Genomic DNA, 27,820 nt, shown 5'->3' with positions numbered 1-27,820 from the left:
TGTTGACGATTCATCCTGCACAAGGGGGCGTGTAACAATTTAGTAGCCAATGACATGCTAGCTTCAATTCTTATGCCCCTCCCTCTGCCAGCAGCTGATGCTTTGGGAGTGGGGCTTCTGTTTCTTTTTTTATTACAGGAAACACATAAATATGTGCAAAACACTCCTTGGAACTTTGGGCTGAGTGAAAAATTGCAAACCTATCCAAAAAAAGTTTAAAAAACCTATACTTTTAATATTTTCCTCTGACATCTGATTTGTGTAAAGACATCAAAGTACATCTGAATTATTCCTACATATACTGACTATAGAAAGGTTGGGAGTTTTACAACGTGCGTACAATTAACTTAAACAATTATATGTGACAAGAATACATTTAAGATTTTTAATAAAACATCCAGGGTGGCAGACAACATATGTAAAAACAATGGAAGTTGCATTAAATCAGAATCTGCTAGTAATGACAGTGAGAAAAGAGTCATGTAGGTACTCACAAAAATGTAACAGCAGTCATAAAAATGAACACGGATCGCGGTTTCTGCAGCGTTCGTGAATTCTTTTCAGCTTCCATTGTATCATACCCTTTAATCAAAGCTGCTCTACAAACTTCAGAAGTTTTTGGGACACAGCTGGTGACTTCACGGAGTTGGAAAGCCTAATGTGAAATCAAATGATTGATGGTTAATGATTAATGGAAGTAATGTTCTAGCTTAAAAAAAAGTGACCAAGTGCCAGCTGGTAGTCTAGAACAAGCCTCTGAATCAGTGGTGTGCTTCAAATATTCACATGGAACATGATATCTATGCACCGCTTATGTTCTGACCTCAACGTTAAAGTGGGACCGTTGTATTGGAAATACGAGTACCGTCACAGACATGTATAGGCTCCAGTTTGAGGAATAAGAAGGCCTGTAGAACAAAAGACATTCATTCATTTTCTCTTACACATTCTTTGTCGCTCCAAACACATTTAAACTTGCATACCAGGGACCGTAAACAAAAGAGTTACATTTAAAAAGTGAACATCGCCTTGAATTATACTTATTTCCTCCCACATGTCCATAAATACAAACTGCATCCAGAAGCAGCAACCACATCCACCGCTATCTCTCCTAACTCAATACCAGTGTGTTGTGTGTTGGCTGCAGAATAAATTAACAATAAATAAAATACAAAAGAAATTGCTTTCACAAAACAAATTGTAGACATCATGGCAGGTGAGTTTCTACTACATTGAAACATCTTTAAAATACATCTCGTAGTGTTAGATTTAGCAAGAGGTACAGCAGAGAAAGCACAGACAGAGGAGAGGAGGAGGCCACCAAAGTGGTAAACTTGCAATAAGGAGAGCACTGAAAACATGACAAAGGAGCTCAGGGATATATTTAAAAAAAAAAAAAAAATGTAACAGGCAATATTTCCCAGACAATTCTCTGTTGTTCACATCTGTGTTTTTTGTCCCTCAGGGACTGAGAACAGGCGGGATGTGGGGCTAATGTTTACAAGAATACCCCCCTAATCTGCCTTGTCAGACAGAAATCCTAAAATGGTGCCTCCTACCACCAGAGCGTGCAGAAAGGTGTGGACCGACTTAAAACGGCCTACAAGTTCCTGCAGTGAAAAAAAATAAGCCTATTGGCACTCGACATCATAAAAGATGCTATGGCTCTGTTTGAAACTTCTTGTAATTGTGAAAACAGAAAAATGGTGACTCAGTGTTTCATTACACTACATTGCATCAGGTATGGACTTGTAAAACTCAAACTAGTACCATGTTTCAAATTACACGATTCACTTAGGACTCACTCACAAAGCACACTATGAAAAGGGTACTTCTACTACCCCGGTAGTGTGTGGATTTTGACAGGGCTGTATTGATTCAAACTGAACATGGCAAGATGTGCATTCGCATAAAATGAAGAAAGCAGCATTTGACAGTCTGATCCACCAACCCAATGCTAGTTGCTGCATCTTACAATGCCAAAACACGAACCCATTAACCCAGTAAATTTACTGATGGCTTATATCTGACAACAGTATAATAGAACTTGTAAAAATAACACTGTGTGTATATGTGTACTTAGAATGTGTACTGTGGTACTTTAAGGTATGTAGCCAAGATGCTGATCATTGAGGGTGACAGCATCCATCATTTCACACTTTGTGCTCATAGTAAACAAACTAAATTATTTTTGAGTGTGACCCGCTTTAACTGGAGGAAAAACAGTGATGTATCCCCCTTTTCTGTTTTCACAACAAATACTGTGGTTTCAAAAATGTAAATTTCTAATCGCCCTAAGGTTTAAACTACATCCAGTACCAGTTTCAGAACTTTAAATGGTTTAACAATGGAGATTTTGAGGAAAAAATATCCTTTAACATTCCTGACTTGGATAATAAGAATATATATATTATAAAGTAAACTTCAGGCGTGTTAAAAGGACAACAGTTATGGAATCCCATCCTTTCTTTGGCAGCACTGTGAAGGTGGCACACTCCAGTCATACACGTAGGACAATCGCAGCTTCACTTCCTCCTTGCAGAGTCTGCCGTCACGCTGCAGAGTCTGGTGTTTCTCTAGCATGTCCTCCAGGCTCTGCTTATGCGTCACCAAGTATTTGTTGTTGCAACCGCGCGATTTATACTCCGTGTCAAAGCGTGGGTCATGCGTCCGCCGGACATCCACAGGTGCCAGCCAGGCACCCAGCGACACATCCTCACTCTGCCATGTCTTGAAGTAGCCTGCGTTGAGATGGACATAACGTACCAGGTCGGCAGAGAGTATGTAGCCGCCGCCCAGGGCGTAGGGCAGGTAGTAGTCACAGAGCTCCCAAGAGCTCTCGCGCCATTTTCCAGCGGTTTTCACTCTGCCTCTCCCTGAGAAGAATCCCCAGTACAGATGGTTGGGCTCTTTCCCCTTCAGCTCTTCTTTAAGGAGGTCCAAGCGAGCAAACGTGTCATCGTCTGCTTTGAGGACAAACTTAAACTCCACATTCTGGTCCAGCCAGGAGTACATGTGCAGCAGCTTGAGTGTCAAGTTTTCATAAGAATCTCTCAAATCGGGCAATAAGAGCAAGTCCTTGTGCCGCCCTTGCTCTGTATTAAGGTTCTGTACGTCCTCGCTGGAAAGGCCCTGAGTTCCCACCACAAACATGGCCAGGACATCGGAGTCCCGCTTAGCAAGCCAGGTGCTGCGGATAATGCTCCTGCGCTCCGTGTACTTAGGTCCCGTTGTGATGAGGACCACAAGAAACGCTGACAAGTCTTTGGATGCGGAGGGGGGGTTATGCTGGTCTGGACGGGACTGCAAAGCGCTGGCACGGGGGGCTAGGCCAGGGGGATCCGGATGACCCTGCTTCAGTGTTTCTGAGGTACATTTGGCCAAGAAGACAAGGACCACAGCAAAACTACAAACGGTGCCAATGACCAGAGCTGTCTTGTGACGGCAGACCAGGCGGAACAGATTCATGGTGCTGGGTCTGGGGTGAAAAAATACAAAAGAAATATAAAAGGTTTTATTCATCCCAAATTAGACTACACAACCATTGAAAGCATCATCAGATAACATGCATTATACAAATACAAACACTTTACAACACTGTTTCAGTTTCTGTTGCTGCTGTGTTCACAGACAACAGATGTAAGCAAACATTTAAGAGAATTATAAAAGCTAACGTTTCTCCTTGGATAACGGGAGATTTCGAACAAGCAGCAGCTCACCTAGGATTTTATAGCACCACCTCTTTGCTGAGTTTAGCAGCTGAACTGTGCGCCACATATACGTGCAAGGAAGAGGAATGCTTTAAGCACCTATGAACCAAAGAGGATTTGTTAAGTTACCTTAGCCGAGTGAGAGGTGTCCGTCCAGTTAATAGATATCCAGCCACAGCGGGCCACAGGATGCAGCTTTGTACAGCTAGCGTTAGCTACCGAGATAAAACCATATGCGCACTTTGTGAGCTCACTCCGCTGCGCATATACACACACAGCTTGCTCATATTGGGCTAAAAAAGAGGAGGGAAACGGTGCATTTATTGAACTCGTCCTGGTAGGTTACAGTAAACACGTCAAGCTGCTAGCTGTGTGAGCTTCACCGGGTGTCAGTGTATTCATTTTCTGCCTCCTAGTGTGTAACCCGTGAAAACCGAATCTGTTCTCGGTGGCCGTGACGAAGAGGAAACGGAAGTGGAGCCCCCGAGAGAGAGAGCGGAATAACAAATACACGAAAGAAACACTTATTTGGACAAATATTTTTATTTGTGTTATCATTATTGTTAAATAACTGGACCATAAGCGACACAAATGAACAAACGCCAAAAACGAAAAGATATTTTCGCAGCGATTGATTTGGCACTACAGTTACGCATTCAAAACACAATGGCTGTGAGAACCACGTTATTATATGAGCCATATTTAACACGTCTAATCAGAAAAAAAGGTAAAATGGGGAAAATGAAATCGATGGAGAACAACTGCTGATTGGCGCATGCGTATTAGTCACTTTCCCGATCGCTGCAATATGAACCGTGCCAGAAAAACACAGGACTTCCGGTTGAGAAGTTTCACAATAAGGGCACAACAGTAGTCTTAAGTTTGACTGCAATGATTTAAACGGACTTTAGAAGATAACCACTACTCTGACATGTTTTTTTGATGGTGTTTTTCTATGCAGTTGAGCTGAGCTGATGCCAGATGTTGATCTGGTGCTCATAAATAATAAGACTTTAACCATATGTTCGCAAAAAGGCTGGTTGGCACTTTATGCACACAAGTTAGAGGTACACTGTAAACAGCATGTCTTTACGCAGTGGGTTTGCTATCTTGCAGTGGTGCCAGTGGTTATGGTATTACAATTTAATTCATTGCAAATTCATCGTAAGCATTCATTATTAAAGTAATAATACATAACAATATTTGAAAAGCTTTAGGATGACTTTATTTTGAAAGTAAGATACGGAAGTTTAGTTTGTCACTGGTAAATGACACACACGGTTTGCTAAAGTCCATCATTTGCAAGAGAAATAATGGCCTCGTCGAGATAAAATAGCTGTATATCGTTTGTACTTAAACGTAACAGTCAATGAGCTAACAGACCCGACCATGTAAGCTCATAGCTTGATATATTAGTCACTTTCAGAAAAGCTTTTTTAATCGCACGGTAGCTAGCTAACCAACGTTAACGTCGGACGACAGAGGATAATAACGATGACGGTTGGGAGCACTAGCCGGGATCCTCGGACATGTCCACTTTTGCTCGCCATCTTTCTGCTCATGTTGAGTGTGCATGTGGCGAGAACGGCCTCTGAATATGACCCGTATAAAATCCTGGGTGTCAGCAGGAGTGCCAGTCAGACAGAAATCAAAAAGGCATACAAGAACCTGGCCAGAGAGTGGTGAGTGACTACAGACCATCACATCTCGTCTGTAGAAGACCTGATCAGTGCACATTTGACACCTGACCTTGTGCAAATCATCTCTCACCTGTCACAAGCTAGACTAATACAAAAATGTTAAAGAGAGAGCCTTTTCCTCACCCAGTGTTAACCTACATTAGTATTAATTTATGGTGTCATGTTTTTTTTAGGCATCCAGATAAGAACAAGGACCCTAAAGCTGAGGACATGTTCATCAAGATTTCCAAGTCATACGAGGTGGGTAAAAAAAAAAAAAAACTAAACAACTCATGTACTATATTTTATACAGACCCATCTGACAGACCTCACAGTTTTCTCTTACTATCTTACTTTCTTGGTGTGTTTGTTTCACTTTCAGTATCTCATAGTCCAGGCCTATTCAATTAATTGGGAATAGGGGCCAGCTCATGAAACTGAGGCAAACTAAAGGGGCCAGAGAATAAAAGTAATCACGGTAACAAATAAAGAAATTACAGCAACATACTGAAGGAGTCAGTGTATTCTATTTTGTAAATGCAGAACAACATATGCACAAAGGGTTGCCAACTTAATGAAAAATAAATTAGGGACACCTCATTGGCAGGGCCGGCCGACCCGACTGCCTTCACCCTTCCCGGTGTGGTGAATTTTTTTAGCTTTTTTGTGTATGTGTGAAACGATTTTTGAACTATTTGAGTGATATGAACACGTGCAAAACAAATTATTATTCAACAATTTTATTTTTAATACAAAATTAACAGAAACCTGCCCTGCTTAACTTAAAACTGTATAAATATAAAACAATAGAAAGCAGAGCATTCCTCTTGTAAAAGTGCAATAAGAAAAGTTCAAACAGAAAGTGCGAGTAAAAGTTGTTTGCTTTGTTGTCTTCCGGTATCTTCTTCGCAAACAACGGTACCTCGACCAATGAGATGAGCGGGATTCCCGCTGTCAGCTCATTGGTCACAGAGACGGAGACGGCCTGGGAATACATTTACCGTAAATTTTAGGTCCGACTTAAAGGTGTGCATACCATCTCTACTGCACGAGAGAATGTACAATTAGCTTTAGTCATGCGCTGTATTAGACTATCCATATGTAATAACTACACGACACTGTAAGGGCCAGTACAAAATTCCCCAGGGGGCCGAATAGCCAGGTCATAGTCTATATCCTAAGTTTTAACATTAACTTCAGAGGCCCCTCATGTCTGCTTTTTGTCCTCTTCCGCACACAGATCCTGTCTAACGAGGAGCGGAGGTCCAACTTTGACCGTTATGGGCAGATGGATGAAAACCAGCCCTTCGGCCAATCACAGCATCCTGGTTTCCGCAGCTTCCACAACAGCTTCTACTTTGATGAGTCGTTTTTCCATTTCCCCAGGTACATTGTGTTCAGACAGGTCTCTTTCGCTTACAAATAGCTGTGGTCATAAATACGAGCGGACAAATTCAAGATTCAAAGTGTTTATTGTCATTTACACTACAAGGAAACATGTTTCCCTCTACTATGAAATTCTTCTGATGGTAGTGGGAAAGAAAGAGTTCTTTAGTCTGGAAGTCCTGCATTTTACACTTCTGTACCTCCCGCCTCAGGGTAAAAATATGAACAGTCCGCGCTGGGGCTGGGTGGATTCCTTTAGGAATACTAGGCAGTATGAATACCGAGATCAAGCATCCTGTCAGCTGTGTCTTTAAACCCCTCCCTGTTGTCCTTCCAACTCTCCTCTAGGTCCAGGGACTTTGCAGACAGCAAGTACATGCTGCACCATGCACAGTTTAACAGTGACATCCTTCCAGACAGCCACAAGAGGCCGTACCTAATAAAAGTGACCTCTGAGTGGTGCTTTGCATGCATACATATTGAGCCTGTATGGAAGGAGACTGTGCAGCAGCTGGAGCCTCTGGGTAAGTCTGTGGTCAACGGCCTCCTCTCAACCTAACCCAACTCACCCTAAGGAAAAGGGCTGATTGTCCTGCAGAGTAGCTGATCATTAGGACAAAATGTAACACAAATGTTGAGATGCTTTAGGGAGAGTCTGACATTCCTTTAATTATTCATCGCGGCTTTTTTTTGGAATGAAGCTTAAAGCCAAGGGTGGAATTCATCCATATCCAGTAAATGGCAAAATAAGTGAACAGTTAGTGACTTAATTCAGGCCTGCCCCGGTAAAATATCTTGCATGTTTATGTAAAGCATTGGTCTGTACTATGTCAAAGTCAATGGTCTTAAACGATAGAATTTGTAATCAGTATGTAGAAAACAGATGTTACAATGTTTTAATAACATTATAGAAATAAGCTTTTTTCTTTAAAGCAGTATTGAATGCTTTCGGTACTCCACAATTATTATTACAACTATCTGAGGCCATATGTTGTCAGCTGGCTAGCTACACATCTTGACAACATAAGTATTCATTTGTTGAAGACTTTGTGGTGACCTGATGAACTTAAGTCCTGCATTCAAACTCCTTCTAGTACTGATTTCATTTTCGCCAAAGAGAAACACACTTAGTGGGCACTTTATTGGATGCACTCTCCAAAGTTTGTTGCAATCCAGTACAACAGATTCCATTGTATTGGACTGTATTTGATTCTCTAATATTTTGACCATTGTTGCTCTGTTTTAATTTCTAACTTTGTGTGCAGTTACATGTTTGGCAGTAGATTACAGTTAGTTCAAAGCCTTAGAGCTATTTATGCTGACAAATATTGACAGTTGTAATTTAAAGTGTGATTATAAGCTGTCAAGGTGTGGCTGGCTTTGTGTTGATCACTAGATTCTAGTGAGTCATTTACATGTCTGTCTGTCTGTCTGTCTGTCTGTGTCATCAAGTCGTGTTTGCAGGAATCACGGCTGGTGTGCACACATTGCACGTAACTAGTTTCAGTTCTCCTTATTTCTCTTTTTTTTGTGGTGTACAAAGGAATGACCATACGTGATTGTACGAGACACTAAAAACAGATGCATGCACCTTTTATGAACCCTGTCACCAGGCAGTCCCTCAATAATATCAAAGACTCCAGTTAAAATCCCAGACTAGAGAGGGCTTCATCTTCTTGAGCTTCCCAGTGGTTGTTTAAGTGAGAATCCCTGATTAATATGAGCAGCAACTTTGTGAGAATTAGCCATATTTTTTTCCACATTCACTTTAGACTAATTTAATAAGTCAAATATAAAAATCTCTTTGAGCATAGTTCTCCCGTCTTTGGGAGGACAGCTGTCTACCAAGTTTACTAGAGAGGCTGTTGTTTTTTTTACTCTACTGGGTCAGATCTAATTGTAGTCTCTTGTTGTTTTCACACCAGGTGTGGGCATTGGGATAGTGGACCTTGGCTATGAGCGTCGCCTGGCCACCCAGCTGGGAGCTCACCGCGCTCCCTCCATCATCGGGCTGGTGAACGGCAGAGTGACCTTCTTCCATCAGGCTGTGGTGCGGGAGCACCTGCGACAGTTTGTTGAAGATCTGCTGCCCCACAAGCTGGTGGAGAAGGTAACAACAACAACAGTACCACTACTACATGTGATCTGTCTCTATTTTCTAAGGATTTATTATTTTCATGCTGTTTGCTACTCGGCTGATTATGATTCAGATATAGGCCTAATTCCAACCTGGATGATGGCATTTAATAAAACAGTTACCTTTCAGATAATCTGATTGAATTAATATCTATTGTTTTTTCAGATTACTGACAAAAACTACCTGGCCTTTCTGGACAGCTGGCATATGGAAAATAAGCCCAGCCTTCTCTTGTTTGACCAAGTCCCTGTTGTTCCACTACTGTACAAAGTAAGAGATGTACACACATTGTTACATATAAGTCCAAAAATTAAGAGTCAAACCATGTTGTTCAGTCTGACTTTTCTTTCTGGTCAGTATACCAAGATCTGGTGTTGATGATGAGGTCTCATTTATCTGGTCTTGTGTTTTAAAACTGTGTATCTGTTTAAGCAGCTCATTTTGCTTGAAAAGATTTTTCTGTCTTCTAATGTATTTTCTCCTATAGTACTGTACATGGAATTGGCCCTTTGGTGGCCTTTTGATTGGTCTGCTGACCACTAACCAGGGGGCTGCTACCCTTTGTCAAGTCCTTACATCCTATATTAACGTTGCTAGGTTAGACAAACGATAGCAATGCTGGGGTCCATTCCCATAAAAAAAGGTTGAAAATCTGTAATACTAGAGTCAAGAGGTAATGTGGGGGTGAGGCAGCTAATGTTAGCAGCCATACTAATTTTAAGAATAAGAATAAGAAAAACCTTTATTTGTCCCACAATGGGGAAATTGCAGTTTGCAACAGCATACAGAAAGGGCAGAGAAATATTACCTGTCTTTTCTTCAGTTTTCAGTTTCTGTGTATTATTTCCTCCACACTTGTTGACTGATTTTGAAGAATCCCAATTAGAGTTTTAATTCTTTTTAATCTTTAATTTTAATCATTTTTTTTACTGTTGCTCTAACATAGCAAAAGTAATAGTTATAGTTTGCTTGAACTTGTTTATGTATTTTTCTGGGCCCTCATCTTCCTACTCCACTCTCCAGTTAACAGCATTCGCCTTCAGAAACTATGTTCGGTTTGGCTACGTGGACCAGGGCGACACACACAACTCTCAGCTCCTGCGACAGTTGAACATAAACACCTACGCTCCCACCATGCTGCTGTTTAAGGAGGACACGGAGAAGCCTGTGGACATCATCCAGGTACACACTGCATGTCCTACAACCTTCATCTGCTCCTTTGCTGTAATGGCAATAAAACATTCCCTCCATAATGTCGAAACATATTGGCTCGTTTTAATCCTTGAACTCTTTCTCAGGCCAGAGGGATGAAGCGACAGATTATGGATGAGTTTGTCTCCAACAACAAGTTCCTACAGGTGCCACGGCTGGTCAGTCAGCAGCTTTTTGATGAGCTGTGTCCGATCAAGCAATTCCACCGGCGGAGGAAGTAAGACATTTAATGAGCATTTTATGAGTGGTAGCCGATGGCTCTGATTAATATCGTAATATGCTTAAATTGGCCTTGTGTGTAATAAGATTTAGTCAGAGTAGGCGTCTTCCTTTTCTCATGTCCTCCTCTTGTCCACTTCTAAATAGAGGGAAAAAAGTAACTGCTCAAGTCTAACAAGAGCTGATTTTTTTTTACATATGACCACTGTATGAAGCTGAAGCCGTAACAGAATGATTTTACAGACATTACAGTGGTGTTCACTGTGAACTGAAATGCTGCAGGTGAACTGACTGTGACTGTTTCGCAGGTACTGTGTGCTGCTAATCACAGGGGAGGATCAGGCCTTTATTCCAGGCAATAAAGCCTTCCTGGAGTTTGCCTCAATTAACAGAAAAGACGTGCTGCGGTTTGCGTACGTCTACCAGCATCAACAGCAGCCTCTTTGTCAGGCGCTGCTCCACAACCAAGCTGCACTCTCACCTCAGGTCAGGGGTCAGACTCGGTGCATACATTAAAAAAAAAATCATTTTAAATCAAAATGTTCTACCAATATACTCTGTAAACACCGAGGATGAGCTGCACATTCTTTTATTCAGTACATAGAGAAATGGAGACCGTATCAGATTTAATGTGTCAGATTACCAGTATGTGCAGTCTTAGATGCTGCAAGGCCTCACTTTACAGTAAAAGTGCTCTGTAATATCACTAACAGGTGGTGATTCTTGAGAGGAGGAGCCAGGCTGGTAAGGTACTGTACCGCTCTGTGAGTGGTGGCTGGAATGGCAGTGAAGAAGACAAGTACCGCCTCCACGAACAGCTGGAGCTCCTTCAGAAAGACCCCACCTATCTGAGCTCCGACGCCACATTGCCAGAACTCAACAACGAGATGGCCCCCGTAAGTTACAGCACATACGCACACACTCAGTTTAGTTTTGGGACTGCCAGACTCATCTTCTAACTGGAAAATTTTTTTGGATTGATGAATAATGTCTCTGCTTTCTTACTCATTTTTGATCCGCTTTCCAGATTTTTATTATTCAGTGGATGAATGCCGCTTATGATTACATCCTCCAAATTTATGACGACCTTCTCTACTCAAACTGGTAAGACAATACTTTATAAGTCTGCAGAATTTGCAAAACGTACAATGGTGTATGCTGATATTTTTATATTGATCAGAAGCTGAATCGTGTTTCTGCATCAAGATCAGTGTGTACTTGGTAGGGGCTAATACATACTGCTGTGATGCTCTTCTGCAAGGGTAAATGCATGTAGAGGTTAAATAGAGTTACATGGAGGCTGCAAGCTGTGGTGGCATTTTCACCTGTCTCAATAATATCATGTTTGTTTATTCAAGGCGAGAGATGATGCCCATCCTGTCCTTGATCTTCTCTGCTCTCTTCATTCTTTTTGGCACCGTCATCATTCAGGCCTTTAGGTGAGAGAGGCTTGATCCTTTTCTGCCTGAGGCATTTTAATCAAGTGCCTAAACATTTACTAACCAGGTCTACTACTGCAATGTGTTATGTGTTGTTTCCTATTTTGTCTTTTTCTTGGTTGTAAAATTCAGTCGATGTCTTCTTTCCTTTCTGTGGTATATATTCAGTGAGCCAGGTGAGAGCAAACCCAGAAAACCAAAGCCAAAGGAGCAACCGCAAACAGAGGATGATGCATCAAGCAGAGCAAGTACCTCAAGGTAATGTAATGACATCAAACAGACACAAGATGGACACAGAACACTCTGACTAAATCTGTCACACATGGACATTTACCTTCAATGAGAGACACTGAGATTGTTACTGGGAATGAGAAACGATGTTCTAAATAATGGTTTATAAACCATATCTTTCGGTTCAGTGGATGTGTTTATCGTTTATTTGAATGTGTTTTCTATTTTCCAGAAAACTGTAATGCATCCAATTGACCAAGTTTATGTACAACCGGCGAATCCATAGTGTTTTAGTGTGAGAATTAGATTTTCATTGGATTCTCTGTTCGTTCTGCATCATTTCAAACAAAAACAAAGTCTCTCTCTTTGTGTGATTAAATTCACATCACTTTCAGCCCATCACGGTTTTTAGACATGTGGGCAATGTTTCCACGTTATATTGAGTGAATTAACGTTACCAGCTGCAAATACAACATAATGTCCTGACAGTCCCTGTACTTGTATAAAATAGGGTTGCAGCAGTAGAACTGGACCATAGTTGTCGGCACAGACCATCTGGGTCTTTTTTTTCTTTTTGGTATTCCATTCCTGGGTGTTTTAGGCAAATTATACAACACCAGAAAAGGGTTGAGAATAAAAAAAAGGGTATTTCCATTTATGCACATTCCTGGTGTATTGTAAGATATGAAATAAATACAGTAGACAACACAAACCAATCCTTACAGAGAGAAGCTTTAACGTACTGTGATATTTACTCCCAATGTGTGGTCTCACTGACACACACAAATGGAGGCAGTTCTGAGAGAAACATAATGCATGGAAACTAACTGCATACAGAACCAAAAATACAGCATTTCAGAAGCCTGTAATAAACTATGGAAGCCAGTTCAATATTATATGGAGAATTGTGGCATCCCTAGTATGTACACTCTGATGTATGTACATTGAGGTAGAGGTAGACAAGTTAGTCACGCTGCTGACTTATAACACATCCAACTATAGACACTTCACATCATATATTAAACACTTTGTAGGCAGAAAAGCTTGTGATGACTTAAGCTGTAAAGGCATCACTTCCTTAAACAGTTACATTTTGCATTTTGCGCATAATCCGCAGAAACATAATTCACTACTTCTCTCTGTTTCCATGTTAACTTCACTTGTTTCTGTCTTTTTCATTGTTTGGCGCAGCCGCCCTCCAAAGAAGGACTTTGTGGAAGTGACAGAGCTGACAGACATTACATACACGAGTAACCTGGTCAAGCTGAGGCCTGGTCACATCAATGTTGTACTGGTGCTCACCAATGCTTCCAAGAATGCTTTGCTCAGGAAATTTGCCAAGGAGGTTTTCTCTTTCTCTGGGTAAGTCTCAGTATCTTGGAAGTTTGCTTACTACTTATTGTTTTTTTTATTTGTTTGGATCCGAAGTCTGTCTAAAGAACACCAAAAATAGCATCTTGGTGCTCTTGTGTCCAACTTTTTGGTAAATATGGACTGAAGTTTAAATCATAGAAGATTATGTTCTTTAGATTTTCTTCTGGTCTACTAAGATGCCCTGAAGACGCTTGTCTCCACATTTAAATCCTAAACCTCTCTGCTACTTTCCTTCAGGACCGAGACCCTCCACTTTTCCTTCCTCAACGCTGATAAGCACCGCCACTGGATGCCATCACTCGTCCGCACAGCCAGTGATGCCGCATGGAGTGAAAACCGTTCAGACGAAGACGAGGAGTCTTCAGACTACACCGGCCATGTCCTGGCCCTCAATGGCCACAAGAAATACTTTTGCCTATTCAGACCTGTCTTCACAGGGGACGATCCCAACGACTCCTCATCTGACGCCTCGTTCTCCTCTGATAGCAGGAGAAAGTCACGATCCAGGTCCAGGTCTAGCTCCCACTCTCGGTCCAGGTCCCATTCCAGGGAAGATGGCACCAGCTCCAGGAGAGGCTCCACTAGAGCCACGAGCATAGAAGTCCACCACAAGCTTGACAGGCTGGGACTGTGGATGGAGAGGCTGATGGAGGGGACCCTGCCCAGATTTCACGTCCCCACATGGCCCACGCTTGATGACACTACCTCCAAAGAGAGCTGAGGTCAACGTAAGAAAGTTACACCATATGCTCTTGCCTCTCGGATTAAATACTTTAGCAAGAAAACCACAGAGCAGTTGCGGTTTTCAAATAATAATCTTAAGTTTCCCTTCGCAGATGTATGTTGCCACTGAACCGTTGCAACCTGTTTACAGAATGTCTTATTTACATGTCGAGCAGATGGATATTGATGACTTGGAGAAGTCAGCACAGGCCTACACAGTCAAGCTTCACACACACAACACAGATGGTGGGTGCTGTTGGCAAGCAACACCTTTCAGAAGAGTGTTACGGTTACACAATGCAAATTTTCATATTGCTTCATTTGTTCACATGTTAACATCCACATACAGTAAGAGTGCAGCTCTAGCTAGCTGCGTGTGCCCATGTAGGTGTGTGTGCGCAAAGCCTCTAAGATTTGCTGATGAAGAATTCTGCTTCCTCTGATCACATCTCCACACGGACTTTTCTTTTAAAGCATGCTAACAATGGCTAACAGACTGAGCCTGTTGCACTGATTTCTTTCTTCCTGTGAAGTCTTCCTGTGGAGCCTTCAGTTGAACCTGATCATTTACCTTTGTTTGCTATTAACAATCGTGACACAGCTTTGTAATGATTCAAGGCATACATACTGAACAGTCAAGTCAACACCATTTACATTTGTCATGTTTCCTGCTCGGTTTTAGTTGCCATTTCTTGCTGCTGTTTTGTTGAGGGATTTAACCGGTACTTACTGCAATCTGCCTTTTTTGTCTTGCTTGTTAATTCCTGTTTAGAGTGGATTTCACATTTTCTTCAGTTCTTCTCAGGGAGAAATGATAAATCCTACCATCATAGACATTTTATTTTTTTTAGGTCTGTGCCCTTAAATCGCAGCAAACGTTAATGCATGAGTAGACAGATCACTAATAAATGAGTAGTAAATATCCACTGGAAACTTCTTTTCACTCCTACTGCTGTCTAATTTTAAATCATTCGCTGCTCAACAAATAATATATGCAGTACGGTGCAATTTTAAATGATATTTTTTTTCTTGTATGTCTTCTTTTATGTCCATATCTAACTGTCAGAAATGAAGTGTAACTTTTTAAAATGGTTTATTTATTAAAGTGTGTGGATAGGTTTAACATGCTGTTTTATCTCATTTCTTTCATGCTTCTTTAAAGTAACGAATATTGTTATCAACAACTCCTCATTCAACATATTAAAGTAGGTATATGCACCAATCAGCCACAACATTAAAACCAGTGACAGAGTAACTTTGATCATCTCGTTACAGTGCAATGTTCTGCTTGGAAAACTGGCGTTCATGTGAATTTATAATACCCACCCACCGAAACGTTTTTGCTGAGCAGACACCCCCACTCCATGGCAATGACTTCACAGCCGTAGTAGTCATACCCAGCAGCTGAAAAATCTTGAAAAATATCCCAAGGTGTTGAGCTGGCCTCTTAACTCCCTAAATACCAAACTGATCGAGTAACTGCAGGTGGTGTTTGAAGGAGCCCCATACAGACGCCCATCCCCTCAACTGAAAGGACACCCTCGAAGGCCACTGTCAATTCCCTCAACCGTTTCTGACAGACAGTGGTTTTAATATTGTGGCTGATCAGTGTAGGCCATGTAGTGGAAATTTTCTAAGTACTGACTATCATAACAAAATATTGATGAAATGAACGAGTTTTGTGGCAGATAATGTGTTATTTAGAAGCTGTGTTTCGGTGCCCCATTCACTCCCGTAGTGGAAAAATTCTTAAGTGCTTGCTGTGTCATGCTTTTGCTCACACAAGACAAAACATATCTGCACCTGCTCAGCCGTCTCTGTGAGAACCTTCTCAAGGTCCCACTGTTGTTGAGCAAACTAATAGAGACAAAACATCGTACGAGAGGAACAAGAACCAATGAGCAGAAAGTAATTGTACAACGCCTTGTTTCAAAATATAAAAAATGTCTGCAAAACTAAAACGGGAGAAGAGAATCTGCGGAGTTTTTCACAGATGATTCTTCCCCCTTCATGAACGGTATACCTTTGTTTTTTGCAATAAAACTCACAAAGACAAAACCTTTGTTTTGAGATCTTTTAATTCGAAGTTGTGAAAAAAATCCACGACAAACTTGGTGTCAGAAGTGGGATTCCAGGCTGATCGCCGGATCCACGGCAGACGGCGACTGGCCATCCAGGACTCAGACAAACTGACGATCCTGCCTCAACCCTGACAGCTTAAAGGTCGAGAGGGCCTACTGCGTGGACCGCGGCTGTCACCTCGGAATCCAACGAACCAACAAACCGCCAAAAGAAACGGTAAAGACATTCTGATCTCTTAAAATTCAGTCAAGGGTCGCTGGGATAGCTCAGTGGGTAGAGCTGGCGACCCATGTGCCGAGGCTGAGTCCTCGATGCAGCAGCCCAGGGTTCGAGTCCGACCTGTGGCTCTTTGCTGCGTGTCATCCCCTCTCTCTCTGCCCCCCTTTCCTGTCCACCTTCAGCTGTCTATCATAAAGGCAACAAAAGCCCACAAAAAAAATATTAAAAAAAAAAAAAAAAAAAAATTCAGTCAAAGGCTGTTGTGGGTTTTGTTGCAAATTCAAAGACACATATATTTTTTTACAAAGGGTAAAAGAAATACAAAAGAACTCAATTTGGTTTGTGAGTCCGGTTTGTTCTGTTCTTACGTTCCAAACTTACTTAAAAAGGGAGTCCCCTTTGAGGACTCACCAGGTCCGGTAAAGAGTTGATAGTGTCCTGTTAAGAATCCGGGGTATCAACCTGGAGAAACCCAGAGAAAGAGAAAATAAGTAAGTAAGAAAAAAAAGGAGCCAGGGAACTCGCCAGGTCCGGTAAAGAGCTTGGGTAACTCTTAAAATCCGGGGTACCAACCTGGAAAAAACCTAGTGTAAAGGTAGAAGATTACACAGATTGATTGGGGACGCCTGATAATCTTAAGGAATAGACACCATGGAGTCTAATGGAAGTAAAAACCAACCAACCGAACTCCGGGGTCCAATTGTCGATGTTATGAGAAAGAAATATGGGGAAACAAGTTTAAATTGTGTTCAATATTGGATAAAGGAATGTGATTTCCCAGATCAAGGCAGTTTTAGCATGAAACAACTGCAACAGTTGCAAACCTGTCTAAAAAAGAAAGAGGAAGATATTAAGTCAAAAAGAAAGATCAAGAGGAAGTCGTTAGAATGTATAGAGGAAAATGTGAGATGTTTGTGGATGACTGAAGCGGAATGTAGAGACAGGAAAAATATTACCAAAGGTAGATAAGGAAAAGGAAAGGAAGACAGAGATAACCGAAAAAAAAAAATGCTTGTACTTATACACCACACTGTCCCACTTCTCTTTTTCCCTCTCTGTCCGGTGGGGTCCGAGGCAAAAAGGACGATTACGTGCCAATATATCCCGCCCTGCCTGATCGCCTATCTGACGGACAACAAGGACAACAACCTCCGCCATACTTCGGACAGCAACACTCAAAAAACCCCTTCCTGACTCAGCAAAAACCTGCTATAGAAACACCCCCCCCCCCCCCTTCCCCGCAAATCTAGCAGGAAAAAGAAAAGAAAGATAAGGCCTCCAAGCAAATGAATGCAGCCACTCTGAACGCTCAGCTCGCCTTGGCTCATCTGGATGAGCGCCCATTCAACAGGCTAAACAGAGGATGTGGACGTGGGAGAGGCAGAGGATGGGGACGAGGACACGGCCGCGGTTACAGCCAGTATGACCCCAACAAATGCTTCGCATGCGGCAAGGACGGCCATTGGGCCAGAGACTGTCCAGAGGTGCCATGGGGGGATGACAGAGGAAATCGCAGAGGCGGGCGGGACCCTCAGCTCGGACGGACCTCCTTTGGCTCGGACTGACTACCACAGGGAGGAGTTGGTAATGTAACCGCACCCATAACAACACCCACACCCGCTTCTTGCAATGAAGAGCTGCTTTGCACTGATACAACGCTTGGCTTAGTACAGGATAAGATAAGGGATTTAGAGAAGCCCCCACAGCAGGGAACATATGCATGTCTGTCCTCCTCAGGTTATAAAGAAATGCCCATAATAACGTGCAGTATCCAAGGCCAGGACTTAGAATTCTTAGTTGATTCCGGGGCAACACACTCGGTGTTAAGAACCTCTGAAATGTCCATGCCCCCTAGCGGTCGCCATACTTTCTCTATGAGTGCTTGTGGTTCCCGTACGAAAGAAAATTATAGCAAGCCAGTTACTTGCTCCTGGGTTTTTGAAGGAGGCACCCGTAAAACCAAACACTCCTTTTTGATGTCTGACATGTGTCCGGTGAATCTTCTGGGCCGAGACCTGATGTGTGCATTCGGTATTGTGTTGAGTTGCACCCCCTCTGGAGTGCAAGTGACTCGTCTACAAACAGATGAATATCTGTCTTTCAGAAGGTCAGCCCAAACACACCGCTGTATGCTTATCGGTGGTGGATAAATCATGACTCCTCAAAATATTTAACCACCACAGCGGCCCCCCTGATCACCGCCTCTGCAGAGCGCATGAAACCAGAAAACTTACATTGTACCTCTTTTGTAAGCAAAGGAGGCCCAGACCCTGAGTATGAAAAGAAATTCTTTAAAGATCCGAAGGATCAACTGACAATCACTGATATTTACACTAATGGCACACGCAGTGCTGCAGCAGTGGCACTCACACCTGCTCAGAAGAAACTCTATGATGTTCATAACTCTTATCCACACATTTCACTTTCTAAAGCTCCATCTGAACAGTGGCGTGATTTAGGTTCATTTGTAAGACTGTGTAAAGAAGCAAACGACTGGGTTCCCTCCCCCATACATACAGGAGCTTTTTTCTCTTTCTCTCTTCGAGCTCACAGACATCCTCTCGTAATGAGAGTTCACTGTCAGCGAGCGACTCATTTAGTTGATGATCTACGCAGACGAGTGTCCACTTCCGCATTTTTATCTGCTGCACACACACATGCAGCGAAACCGACAGAATTCAAGGGCGTAGAATTGGGTAGGGACGCTAGGGACACGTCCCTACCAATATTCAGCCGCTACTGTGTTGTCACTATCAATACAACCGCTGTCCGTAGTGTTTAGGCAATGATTATGGCACACAAAGGGTTAAATGTCGGTCTCTGCTCGAAGTCCTGCCTCTAACCTAAATATCGCTCCCTGATCGGCTGCCGGTTTCCCGCTAACTTACATGTGATTGGCTGTCCCCGCTGTCACTCCTTCTGTTTGAAAAAGCTACATGCAACCTGCCAGTTGGACCGGACGAGTGCATGTTATCTGCAGTTGCGAGTGTAAGTCATGTAAGTTGTCAACATGTTCGGCATTTGTTCTTCATGGGTCACGTCAGCTAGACGGATTTTAATATCAATGGTGTCATTTACATTTGTGTTTGTGTCTGTTTGCGTGCGTGTACGTGTGTGCTGTATAGGATTTGAAGGATCAGGATGTCAAAGAAAAGAAAACTCGACATAAGAGACTTCTTTAGGAGTCAAAGTGTAAGTTACTTGAAGTGACTTACTTCAAGGGTGTATAGGTAGAGGCTCAACAATACAGATGCTGAATAAAAGAGAATATTTAATGCCAAAGAGATACACTTTTTAAAAAATTTATTTTTAATTCTTATTTTCATGTATTTGTGTAGAAGTGAGCAACGGTTTAAAAACACAAATGAAGAAACTTTGTGGACCACAAATAAAGTAAAGATGAGAACTCTTCGAAGTTGCCCCCTTGTCTTTCATTATTTGCTTTAACCTATATCTGCATGGTGTGAAATTATGATTGCTAATGTAAAAAAACGTCAACTTTCAGGAGTGCTGCCTTGGAGCACTTTTGTGTCCCCACCAATCTCAAAATCAAACCTACTCCCTTGCAGTGTACATAGAGTAAATTTCAATACAACAATCAGTGCATGTTTGGCAGGTGCATTAAACACTGTACAAATAATGGCGGTCAAAGGAAGCAATCCTGCAGGCTCAGTGCTCACACTTTCTTCTCGGCCAGGGCTTGAGGGCCGAAGGAGTCGGGCAACAGCTCGTCCACAGTTTTCTTCTGGTACGTGCAGTCTGCCTTTGTCATGTACACATCCCAATGCAACCCAAACTGAAAATGAAATGGGTGGAAATGATTTACAGTGGCTGAACTCTCACACAAAGCAAATTCAGCAAAGTCTCTGGAAGCGATTGCACTCTTTAAACATCACGGGTTGTTCAGCAGTTGGACACTAAACTACTTGTCAGTAAAAAAAAGAAAAGAAAATTATATTAAACTTTATTACTACATGGTTTTTATACATTTACACTCCCTTAAACCAAAAGCTTAGTGTTGTAAGCAGTTACTGTCGACTGAAGGTTACCATAATAAAAAAAACAAAAACAAAACAACAACTGTAAAGCCAAGACAGCAGAAATAATTAACCAGAGTACCTCTCTCATGAACTGCCTGCAGCCTCCACATGGCGAGATGAACTGGTCACTCATGTCACTGGAAAGAACATAAAAAGAGAAATGTCTACACAGGGAAACAGCCACTTGTGTATGTGGTTAATGTTTACATCTGGGCATATGAATTGAGGTATAACCTCAGTAGACCTTTGTAGCCTCTGTCTGATGTTTAGGTCTGATGACCGTGTGTCATAGTGATACTTTCCTGTGACTTTCCCCAGCTCTTTCAAACACTCCCCACTGTCTCCTTAGGATTGAACTATTCTACATTTTCTTATACTGTTGATCTGTTTCATGGCTACCACACAAGACACTGATTTAAAAAAAAGCTTATAAGTTAAGGCGCCAGCTAGAGTCTCTCTTCTAACCTTTTCTTGCCTCATCTGTTAGTCACACAAAGTTATGTAATGACGGAGTTTTGCCTAATTTTTGAGCGGGTACGTGCAAAAAGAAATGAAATGGAAAGTGACTCGTGGTTTGGTAATAGCGGAGTGATGAATTCTGTGGAACTGGTAGATCTGGCTTCTTGGGAAATCTAGAGAACCTTCTAAATGCTGGTCTGTGTTAGTCAGAGGTTACCTGGCAATTGCGATGGCTTTGAAGCGTTGGTGGCCATCTGACACCGCCTTTGCGATTGCATTCCTTTCAGCACACACTCCCAAATTGTAACAGGCATTCTCCACATTGCAGCCTGCCAAAGACACGGACAAAAAAAAGGAACCTTTCAATCATTAAAGGGGATGTCTGTTTACTTCTTCTGGCCTGCTCAACTTCTGACAATGATTTGACAGCCCTGTCTCGGCGTACAGTGCTGTGGACACAAGTGATGCAATAACAAGTTCAACTGAGACCACAGGGAAGGGGAGAGTTCTCCATCCTGAGGAGTGAGATTGGATTCAGTCAATAAATACAGACTTAGCCTGGTGAGGATTTAATGTCACAGATCAAAACTAAACATCTCCTCTGAGTTTTTCTCACTAATTGCTGTCATTTAAACTGTCTGCTAATCATTAACAGGGAGCAAACTCAGATCAGGCTAATGTATAATTTTTGCTGCGGTTCAATTTGAAAAAGAAACCTAAAACTGTTCAGATGAGTAAAATTCTGTTACTTCTACGTCCCGCGTGTCTGATTATTATTTCACAAGAGATTGTGAAACAGACCTGACTCGTGTTCAAGTAAGGCAGTATTGTAGTTTTCGTGAGGTCACTGGTCCAGTGTTGTTTTCGTCAACGATGACGAAATGATTTCGTTGACGAACCTTTTTTTCATGACGATAACGAGACGATGACGAGCTAAACATGGCTCTTTCATGACGAAAACATGACGAGACGTTTGTAAGCTTTCGTTGACTAGACGAGACTGGACGAAAATGTTAGTGGGTGTTTTCGTCAACGATGACGAAATTATTTCGTTGACGCCCCTTTTTTTCATGACAGTATGTTGTGGGTGGTCTGTCAGACGTTCAAAATGCATGACAGTTCTGCATATTGTCTGTCAAAAGCTAAAAAGTATCAGCAATGGTGCTGCATCCTCCTTGTTTGGTCACGCCCACCACATGGCATCACGCCAGCATCTGTGCACATTCTGCACAACACGCCTGCCGTCACAGTCACACTAAATGATGGACCTTTGTGGCAGCGGCAAGGGCCTTGGTGGTCAGAAACGACGAGATGGTCTATGGCAGGGGTGCTCATTACGTCGATCGCGATCGACCGGTAGATCGCGAAGGTAGTAGGCCTACGGGTAGATCGCGTGCCACTGAAAACTTTTTTTAGATGTTAATCTAAAACATTTATCTGTTGCAACTCCAAAACAAACTGCAAGACAAACGTTCATCTTTATTTTTACTTATATTTGCAACATGCCCTCAGTTCAGCGGCACACATCCACAGCCACGCACAACTTCAACAACAACTCAAGACCGTCTTTCTTAAAGAGACAGCGCTATTTTTGTAAAGGTGCAGTGCACCAGTTTTTCTTGATAAAAATAAAAACAAAGCTGGATAGAGCTTTTAACACTGTAGCACCAATTAATATGACTATATATACACACTGTTACCATTTTATCTGTGTGTAATGAATAATCCTTATAGTATGGTCTAAAACCATTCCTTTGTTATTGTAATTATTGGTGAAAATACTTTTTTTTTCCCTTTTAACTAAAATTGACTAACATTAGACTAAAACCTTTTTGAGTTTTCGTCGACTAAAACTAGACTAAAACCATCACATATAGAAATGACAAAAAAATGTGACTAAAACTAATAGGCATTTTCGTCCAAAAGACTAAGACTAAATCTAAAATGGCTCCAAAAACGAAACTGCTGGTGTCAGTGTCGTACATGTCAGCAATACATTTTTATTGGACTGGAGGACATACACTTCAAAATATCTTTATATTCATACAAAAAAAAAATAAAAAGATCAAATTGTTAAGAAACAAAGTTTTCACATGTATGGGGATGGCTGTGGCTCAGTAGTAGAGCAGCTTGTCTACAAGTCCTTCAGCAAGACATGCTTGTCACTGGTGTGTGGTGAGTGTGTGTGTGCTTGTGTGAGCGTGTGGCTAGATTAAATCTTTTTGAGTACCAACAGGTAGAAAAGCCCCATATAAAAACAAGACTTCTAACCATTTACCATAGTTTCACATGTAACTCACCTGTATACTGACGGTCGTCAGCAGTCAGTAGAGCAGCTCCCACTCTGAATTTGCTATAAGGACAATAGGCGTGCTTCTTTGCCTCGTGGGCCAGATCAATCAGTTCTTTGACTCCATCCATAGTTGCTCCTGGGCTTTGCGAGGTTGTTTTTGAGTCTGTGAATTAGCCTGTTGTGGCTCTGCTTTAAATGTGAATGGGACAGAGGGAAAGGGGAGATGGCCCAGTCACAGCCAATCAATCGACAGGATGCTGACACACTGCCTTGATATCACTGTCGGTAAACATTTTGTGCAAACGTGGCATTAAAGGGAGTGTCTCATAGCCTACATTTACCCGTGATAGATGAGTCACGGGTGTTTGTGCAAACGTGGCATTAAAGGGAATGTCTAATACATTTACCCGTGATAGGGGAGTCACGGGTGTAGGAGTGGCTCCGTCTTTCATCAAAATAAATGCGCACTCAAGCGAAAGTCCGAGCATATAGCTGACGCGTGCTTCAAAAATGAAAAATCTTCAGTCCCAAGTTTCCGATTAACTGTTTACTGAACTCTTTAAAACAATTACAACATGGACAAACACGGTCAAAAACTAATGTGCTCTCCCGGGTTTCTGCTTCAACTGAGCAAATTACGCAACACATAACAACTGACAAATCTGACCAATTACAGCCCGGGGCTGATAACACGTCACTAAAGGCGCATTGCACATAAGTCAAACAAAAACCAAGTCAAATAAGCTTTCGCTAAATGGCTCTAACAACGGGGAAATACTGAATGTGGAACTAAATCCTGGTTGTTTTTGTTTGCTGTGCTGAATGATTAGAAAAACAAACAAACAAAGAAAAACCAAAGGGGACAGTCTGAGAAAATATGCATCTTTATTTTTAAGTCCATCTTTTTATGTATTAATTTTTTGTTGTTGTTTTTGAGTTTGTGGAGAAAACGAGGTTTCAAATGGTAAACTGTTCCAGAACTAAATGTCGTCCATAATCTGTGACACTTTTTAACGTCACTTCTGAAAAACGCTCAACACTTTCCCGTGATGCTAGTTCTGTGAGAATAAGAGGCATGGGGTGTTGGTTGAAGGCGATTTATATGCTACAAATAAACTCATGTTTGCATGAAAGTGCTATATAAAAGACAAAAAAAAACAAACAACAACACACATATAATTAAGGCCGTTGCATCTACCTCCTCAGACGTCTCAGAGACTTTAAGCTCCCTCTCAAGGTGCTCAGGAACTTTTACACCTGCACCATCGAGAGCATCTTATGTGGGAGCATCACCACCTGGATGGGAAATTGTACCAGGCAGGACTTCCTGGCCCTCAAAAGGGTGGTCCGTTCAGCGGAGCGGACCATCAGAACCCCCCTCCCCAACCTGCAGGACATTTACACCAAACGTTGCAGGTTAAGGGCCACAAAGATCCTGAAACAGCCCGGTCACCCCGGAGACTCTCTCTTCTCCCTACTGCCATCAGGCCGGCGTTTCCGTTGCCTGAGGACAAAGACTGAGAGGCTGAAGAAGAGTTTTTATCCCCATGCCATCCGCCTGCTCAACTCTGAGCCTTAACTGGACTTAAAATATCACTGCACTTTATTCATGTAGCTGCTAATACTTAATACTGTAAATTTATGTACATATACAACTACCCCCCCCCCCCAAGTTTACCAGTCTATATTTTTATTCAGTCTATATTTTTATTTTTATTCTTATTTTTTATTTTATTTTTTTATATTCTATTTCTCTATCGGTGTACATTACACTTATATCGCTTACCTTGTGTGCAACTACTGTTTACTGTAGTAACTACTGTTTACTGTAGTACTTATATATTTTTTTTTACTACTGGCTGCAGGTACAACAATACATTTCACTGTGCATTGTACTATGTATAACTGTGCATGTGACAAATAAAACCTATCTATCTATCTATCCATTAGGATCCACTCAAATATTCATCACAGGATAGTCTTCTGTGAGAAAGTCAGTAAGAGTATCATTAGCTGTTCTGGATGACCCAGTTGATCCATCCGAGGTAGTTTCTAGTCTTAGTGTAGACACCGGGGTAGAAGGCGTAGGCGCAGCCGATGCCCCAGGATACAATGCCTTCAAATTTACCGTTACACATGAGAGGTCCTCCTGAATCACCCTGAGGAAGGAGAAGTCAAAAGTTCAAATAGATTGCTAGGGTAGTGTGTTGTAAAACGACAGACATATGATGAGGTTGATCAAAACTGAAAATGTGTGCTGGTTTTGCTGCTAAATTGGTGGTGGAAAAACACTGAAGCTGCATTTAAACACTATCTTTTGAAAAATGCCTAATTGAAAAGAATAATATTGATGATTTTTTTGTGTGTGTGTGTGTGTGTGTTTTCAGGACATATCAATATTTAGCAGGTAGCTGGAGCATTTAGATTTTTTTCAGGTTTTGGTCAGCTATTGAAACTTAAATTCCTCCGGTGGACACTAACACTTTCACAAATAAATAAAGCTGCTACTCTTTCCCAACATATTTGCCAACGTTATATAATATGTGACCAGTTTGTTTACAGTGGGTTCATTGCTCGCATGTGGCCGGATAAATCAATAAATGCAGCTTTAACCGTTAAATAAGTGAAACGATTGGCATGAACTCTTCTTTTCCCGGACACACGCGTGACTTTATGGCTCACCTGACAGGAGTCTTTCCATAAACAGATCCCGCACACATCATGTTCTGTGTGATCCTGAAGGGATAGTAGCTCCAGCAGTCCAAGAAGAAGTCCACGTCCACAGACCTCAGCTCAGATGACAGGCTTTGGCCGTAGAGCCAGGTCACACCCCAGCCGCTGACCGTGCACCGAGCAAAGTTTTGCAGCGGCGGGGTGTCCTTGTCTGGTAAAGTGGCTGGTTCGACCATGGCGTTGATGACAGCTGGACGCTCCAACTGACCCACAGAGAACATATCCTTCAGTCAGTCTAGAGAAAAGCTGTACGTCGTTCACATGATAAAACAAGTCTCAACAAGTCTTGCCTCATCTGTTAGTCACACAAAGTTATGTAATGACGGAGTTTTGCCTCAGTTTTGAGCGGGTACGTGCAAAAAGAAATGAAATGTAAAGTGACTCATGGTTTGGTAATAGCGGAGTGATGAATTCTGTGGAACTGGTAGATCTGGCTTCTTGGGAAATCTAGAGAACCTTCTAAATGCTGGTCTGTGTTAATCAGAGGTTACCTGGCAATTGCGATGGCTTTGAAGCGTTGGTGGCCATCTGACACCGCCTTTGCGATTGCATTCCTTTCAGCACACACTCCCAAATTGTAACAGGCATTCTCCACATTGCAGCCTGCCAAAGACACGGACAAAAAAAAGGAACCTTTCAATCATTAAAGGGGATGTCTGTTTACTTCTTCTGGCCTGCTCAACTTCTGACAATGATTTGACAGCCCTGTCTCGGCGTACAGTGCTGTGGACACAAGTGATGCAATAACAAGTTCGACTGAGACCACAGGGAAGGTGAGAGTTCTCCATCCTGAGGAGTGAGATTGGATTCAGTCAATAAATACAGACTTAGCCTGGTGAGGATTTAATGTCACAGATCAAAACTAAACATCTCCTCTGAGTTTTTCTCACTAATTGCTGTCATTTAAACTGTCTGCTAATCATTAACAGGGAGCAAACTCAGATCAGGCTAATGTATAATTTTTGCTGCGGTTCAATTTGAAAAAGAAACCTAAACTGTTCAGATGAATAAAATTCTGTTACTTCTACGTCCCGCGTGTCTGATTATTATTTCACAAGAGATTGTGAAACAGACCTGACTCGTGTTCAAGTAAGGCAGTATTGTAGTTTTCATGAGGTCACTGGTGTCAGTGTCGTACATGTCAGCAATACATTTTTATTGGACTGGAGGACATCCACTTCAAAATATCTTTGTATTCATACAAAAAAAAAAGATCAAATTGTTAAGAAACAAAGTTTTCACATGTATGGGGATGGCTGTGGCTCAGTAGTAGAGCAGCTTGTCTACAAGTCCTCCAGCAAGACATGCTTGTCACTGGTGTGTGGTGAGTGTGTGTGTGTGCTTGTGTGAGCGTGTGGCTAGATTAAATCTTTTTGAGTACCAACAGGTAGAAAAGCCCCATATAAAAACAAGACTGCTAACCATTTACCATAGTTTCACATGTAACTCACCTGTATACTGACGGTCGGCAGCAGTCATGTAGAGCAGCTCCCACTCTGAATTTGCTGTAAGGACAATAGGCGTGCTTCTTTGCCTCGTGGGCCAGATCAATCAGTTCTTTGACTGTTTCTTGGGACAAGCACCTAGGGCTGAGGCCCTTAATATGCATCCCCTCCTTGCTGGACTTGACTCCATCCATAGTTGCTCCTGGGCTTTGCGAGGTTGTTTTTGAGTCTGTGAATGAGCCTGTTGTGGCTCTGCTTTAAATGTGAACGGGACAGAGGGAAAGGGGAGATGGCCCAGTCACAGCCAATCACTCGACAGGATGCTGACACACTGTCGGTAAACATTTTGTGTAAACGTGGCATTAAAGAGAGTGTCTCATACATTTACCCGTGATAGGTGAGTCACGGGTGTTTGTGCAAACGTGGCATTAAAGGGAAT

The 27,820-nt window shown here is 42.0% G+C and overlaps 3 protein-coding genes and 2 pseudogenes across 7 annotated transcripts; 1 reads left to right on the top strand and 4 right to left on the bottom strand.

The window, feature by feature from the left end:
• Positions 1 to 216: 216 nt before the first annotated feature.
• On the bottom strand, positions 217 to 4,196 carry b3galt6 (UDP-Gal:betaGal beta 1,3-galactosyltransferase polypeptide 6). Its single transcript, XM_084543509.1, has 2 exons — positions 3,840 to 4,196; positions 217 to 3,478 (listed from the first exon to the last, which is right to left on the bottom strand). Exon 2 carries the CDS (start codon positions 3,466 to 3,468, stop codon positions 2,449 to 2,451), a length of 1,020 nt encoding a protein of 339 aa, XP_084399635.1. The 5' UTR covers positions 3,469 to 3,478; positions 3,840 to 4,196; the 3' UTR covers positions 217 to 2,448.
• Positions 4,197 to 4,910: 714 nt separating this feature from the next.
• On the top strand, positions 4,911 to 17,557 carry dnajc16l (DnaJ (Hsp40) homolog, subfamily C, member 16 like). 3 transcript variants are annotated; one of them, XR_014699028.1, is made up of 17 exons: positions 4,911 to 5,392; positions 5,584 to 5,650; positions 6,630 to 6,775; positions 7,124 to 7,299; positions 8,701 to 8,885; positions 9,078 to 9,182; positions 9,936 to 10,094; positions 10,211 to 10,341; positions 10,652 to 10,829; positions 11,057 to 11,239; positions 11,371 to 11,447; positions 11,702 to 11,782; positions 11,951 to 12,040; positions 13,205 to 13,375; positions 13,625 to 14,115; positions 14,224 to 16,444; positions 16,668 to 17,557. XR_014699028.1 is itself a non-coding variant. In XM_084543486.1 (15 exons), the coding sequence occupies exons 1-15, from the start codon at positions 5,205 to 5,207 to the stop codon at positions 14,106 to 14,108; spliced, it is 2,421 nt and encodes an 806-aa protein (XP_084399612.1). In that variant the 5' UTR covers positions 4,911 to 5,204; the 3' UTR covers positions 14,109 to 16,670. The 3 variants fall into 3 exon arrangements, 1 of the variants encoding a protein (XP_084399612.1); XR_014699029.1 differs by having other exon boundaries at positions 13,625 to 16,444; XM_084543486.1 differs by having other exon boundaries at positions 13,625 to 16,670.
• Positions 17,558 to 19,699: 2,142 nt separating this feature from the next.
• LOC311487301 (cytidine deaminase-like) lies at positions 19,700 to 23,923 on the bottom strand. The gene is made up of 4 exons (XM_084543523.1): positions 23,211 to 23,923; positions 21,128 to 21,239; positions 20,531 to 20,588; positions 19,700 to 20,207 (listed from the first exon to the last, which is right to left on the bottom strand). Exons 1-4 carry the CDS (start codon positions 23,329 to 23,331, stop codon positions 20,088 to 20,090), a joined length of 411 nt encoding a protein of 136 aa, XP_084399649.1. The 5' UTR covers positions 23,332 to 23,923; the 3' UTR covers positions 19,700 to 20,087.
• Positions 23,924 to 24,071: 148 nt separating this feature from the next.
• On the bottom strand, positions 24,072 to 26,157 carry LOC311487299 (putative trypsin-6; annotated as a pseudogene). Its single transcript, XR_014699928.1, has 2 exons — positions 25,886 to 26,157; positions 24,072 to 25,362 (listed from the first exon to the last, which is right to left on the bottom strand). The product of XR_014699928.1 is annotated as a putative trypsin-6 (transcript).
• On the bottom strand, positions 26,054 to 27,575 carry LOC311487304 (cytidine deaminase-like; annotated as a pseudogene). Its single transcript, XR_014699926.1, has 3 exons — positions 27,388 to 27,575; positions 26,428 to 26,539; positions 26,054 to 26,182 (listed from the first exon to the last, which is right to left on the bottom strand). The product of XR_014699926.1 is annotated as a cytidine deaminase-like (transcript).
• Positions 27,576 to 27,820: the final 245 nt, after the last annotated feature.

The sequence above is a fragment of the Chelon labrosus genome, assembly GCF_963514085.1.
Source record: "Chelon labrosus genome assembly, chromosome: 4".
NCBI lineage: Eukaryota > Metazoa > Chordata > Actinopteri > Mugiliformes > Mugilidae > Chelon > Chelon labrosus.
This window is presented reverse-complemented; position numbering and strand designations above follow the sequence as displayed.

What these genes read in the sequence shown, in the direction of transcription:
- b3galt6 (XM_084543509.1), bottom strand. Translation starts at nt 3,468, where the DNA reads ATGAATCTGTTCCGCCTGGTCTGCCGTCACAAGACAGCTCTGGTCATT.
- dnajc16l (XM_084543486.1), top strand. Translation starts at nt 5,205, where the DNA reads ATGACGGTTGGGAGCACTAGCCGGGATCCTCGGACATGTCCACTTTTG. An exon ending in AGATTTCCAAGTCATACGAG is followed by an intron (nt 5,651 to 6,629) that starts GTGGGTAAAAAA and finishes TTCCGCACACAG; the next exon opens with ATCCTGTCTAACGAGGAGCG. An exon ending in CCCACAAGCTGGTGGAGAAG is followed by an intron (nt 8,886 to 9,077) that starts GTAACAACAACA and finishes TTGTTTTTTCAG; the next exon opens with ATTACTGACAAAAACTACCT.
- LOC311487301 (XM_084543523.1), bottom strand. Translation starts at nt 23,331, where the DNA reads ATGGATGGAGTCAAAGAACTGATTGATCTGGCCCACGAGGCAAAGAAG. An exon ending in AAAGCCATCGCAATTGCCAG is followed by an intron (nt 20,589 to 21,127) that starts GTAACCTCTGAC and finishes TGTTCTTTCCAG; the next exon opens with TGACATGAGTGACCAGTTCA. An exon ending in GCAGGCAGTTCATGAGAGAG is followed by an intron (nt 20,208 to 20,530) that starts GTACTCTGGTTA and finishes TTTCATTTTCAG; the next exon opens with TTTGGGTTGCATTGGGATGT.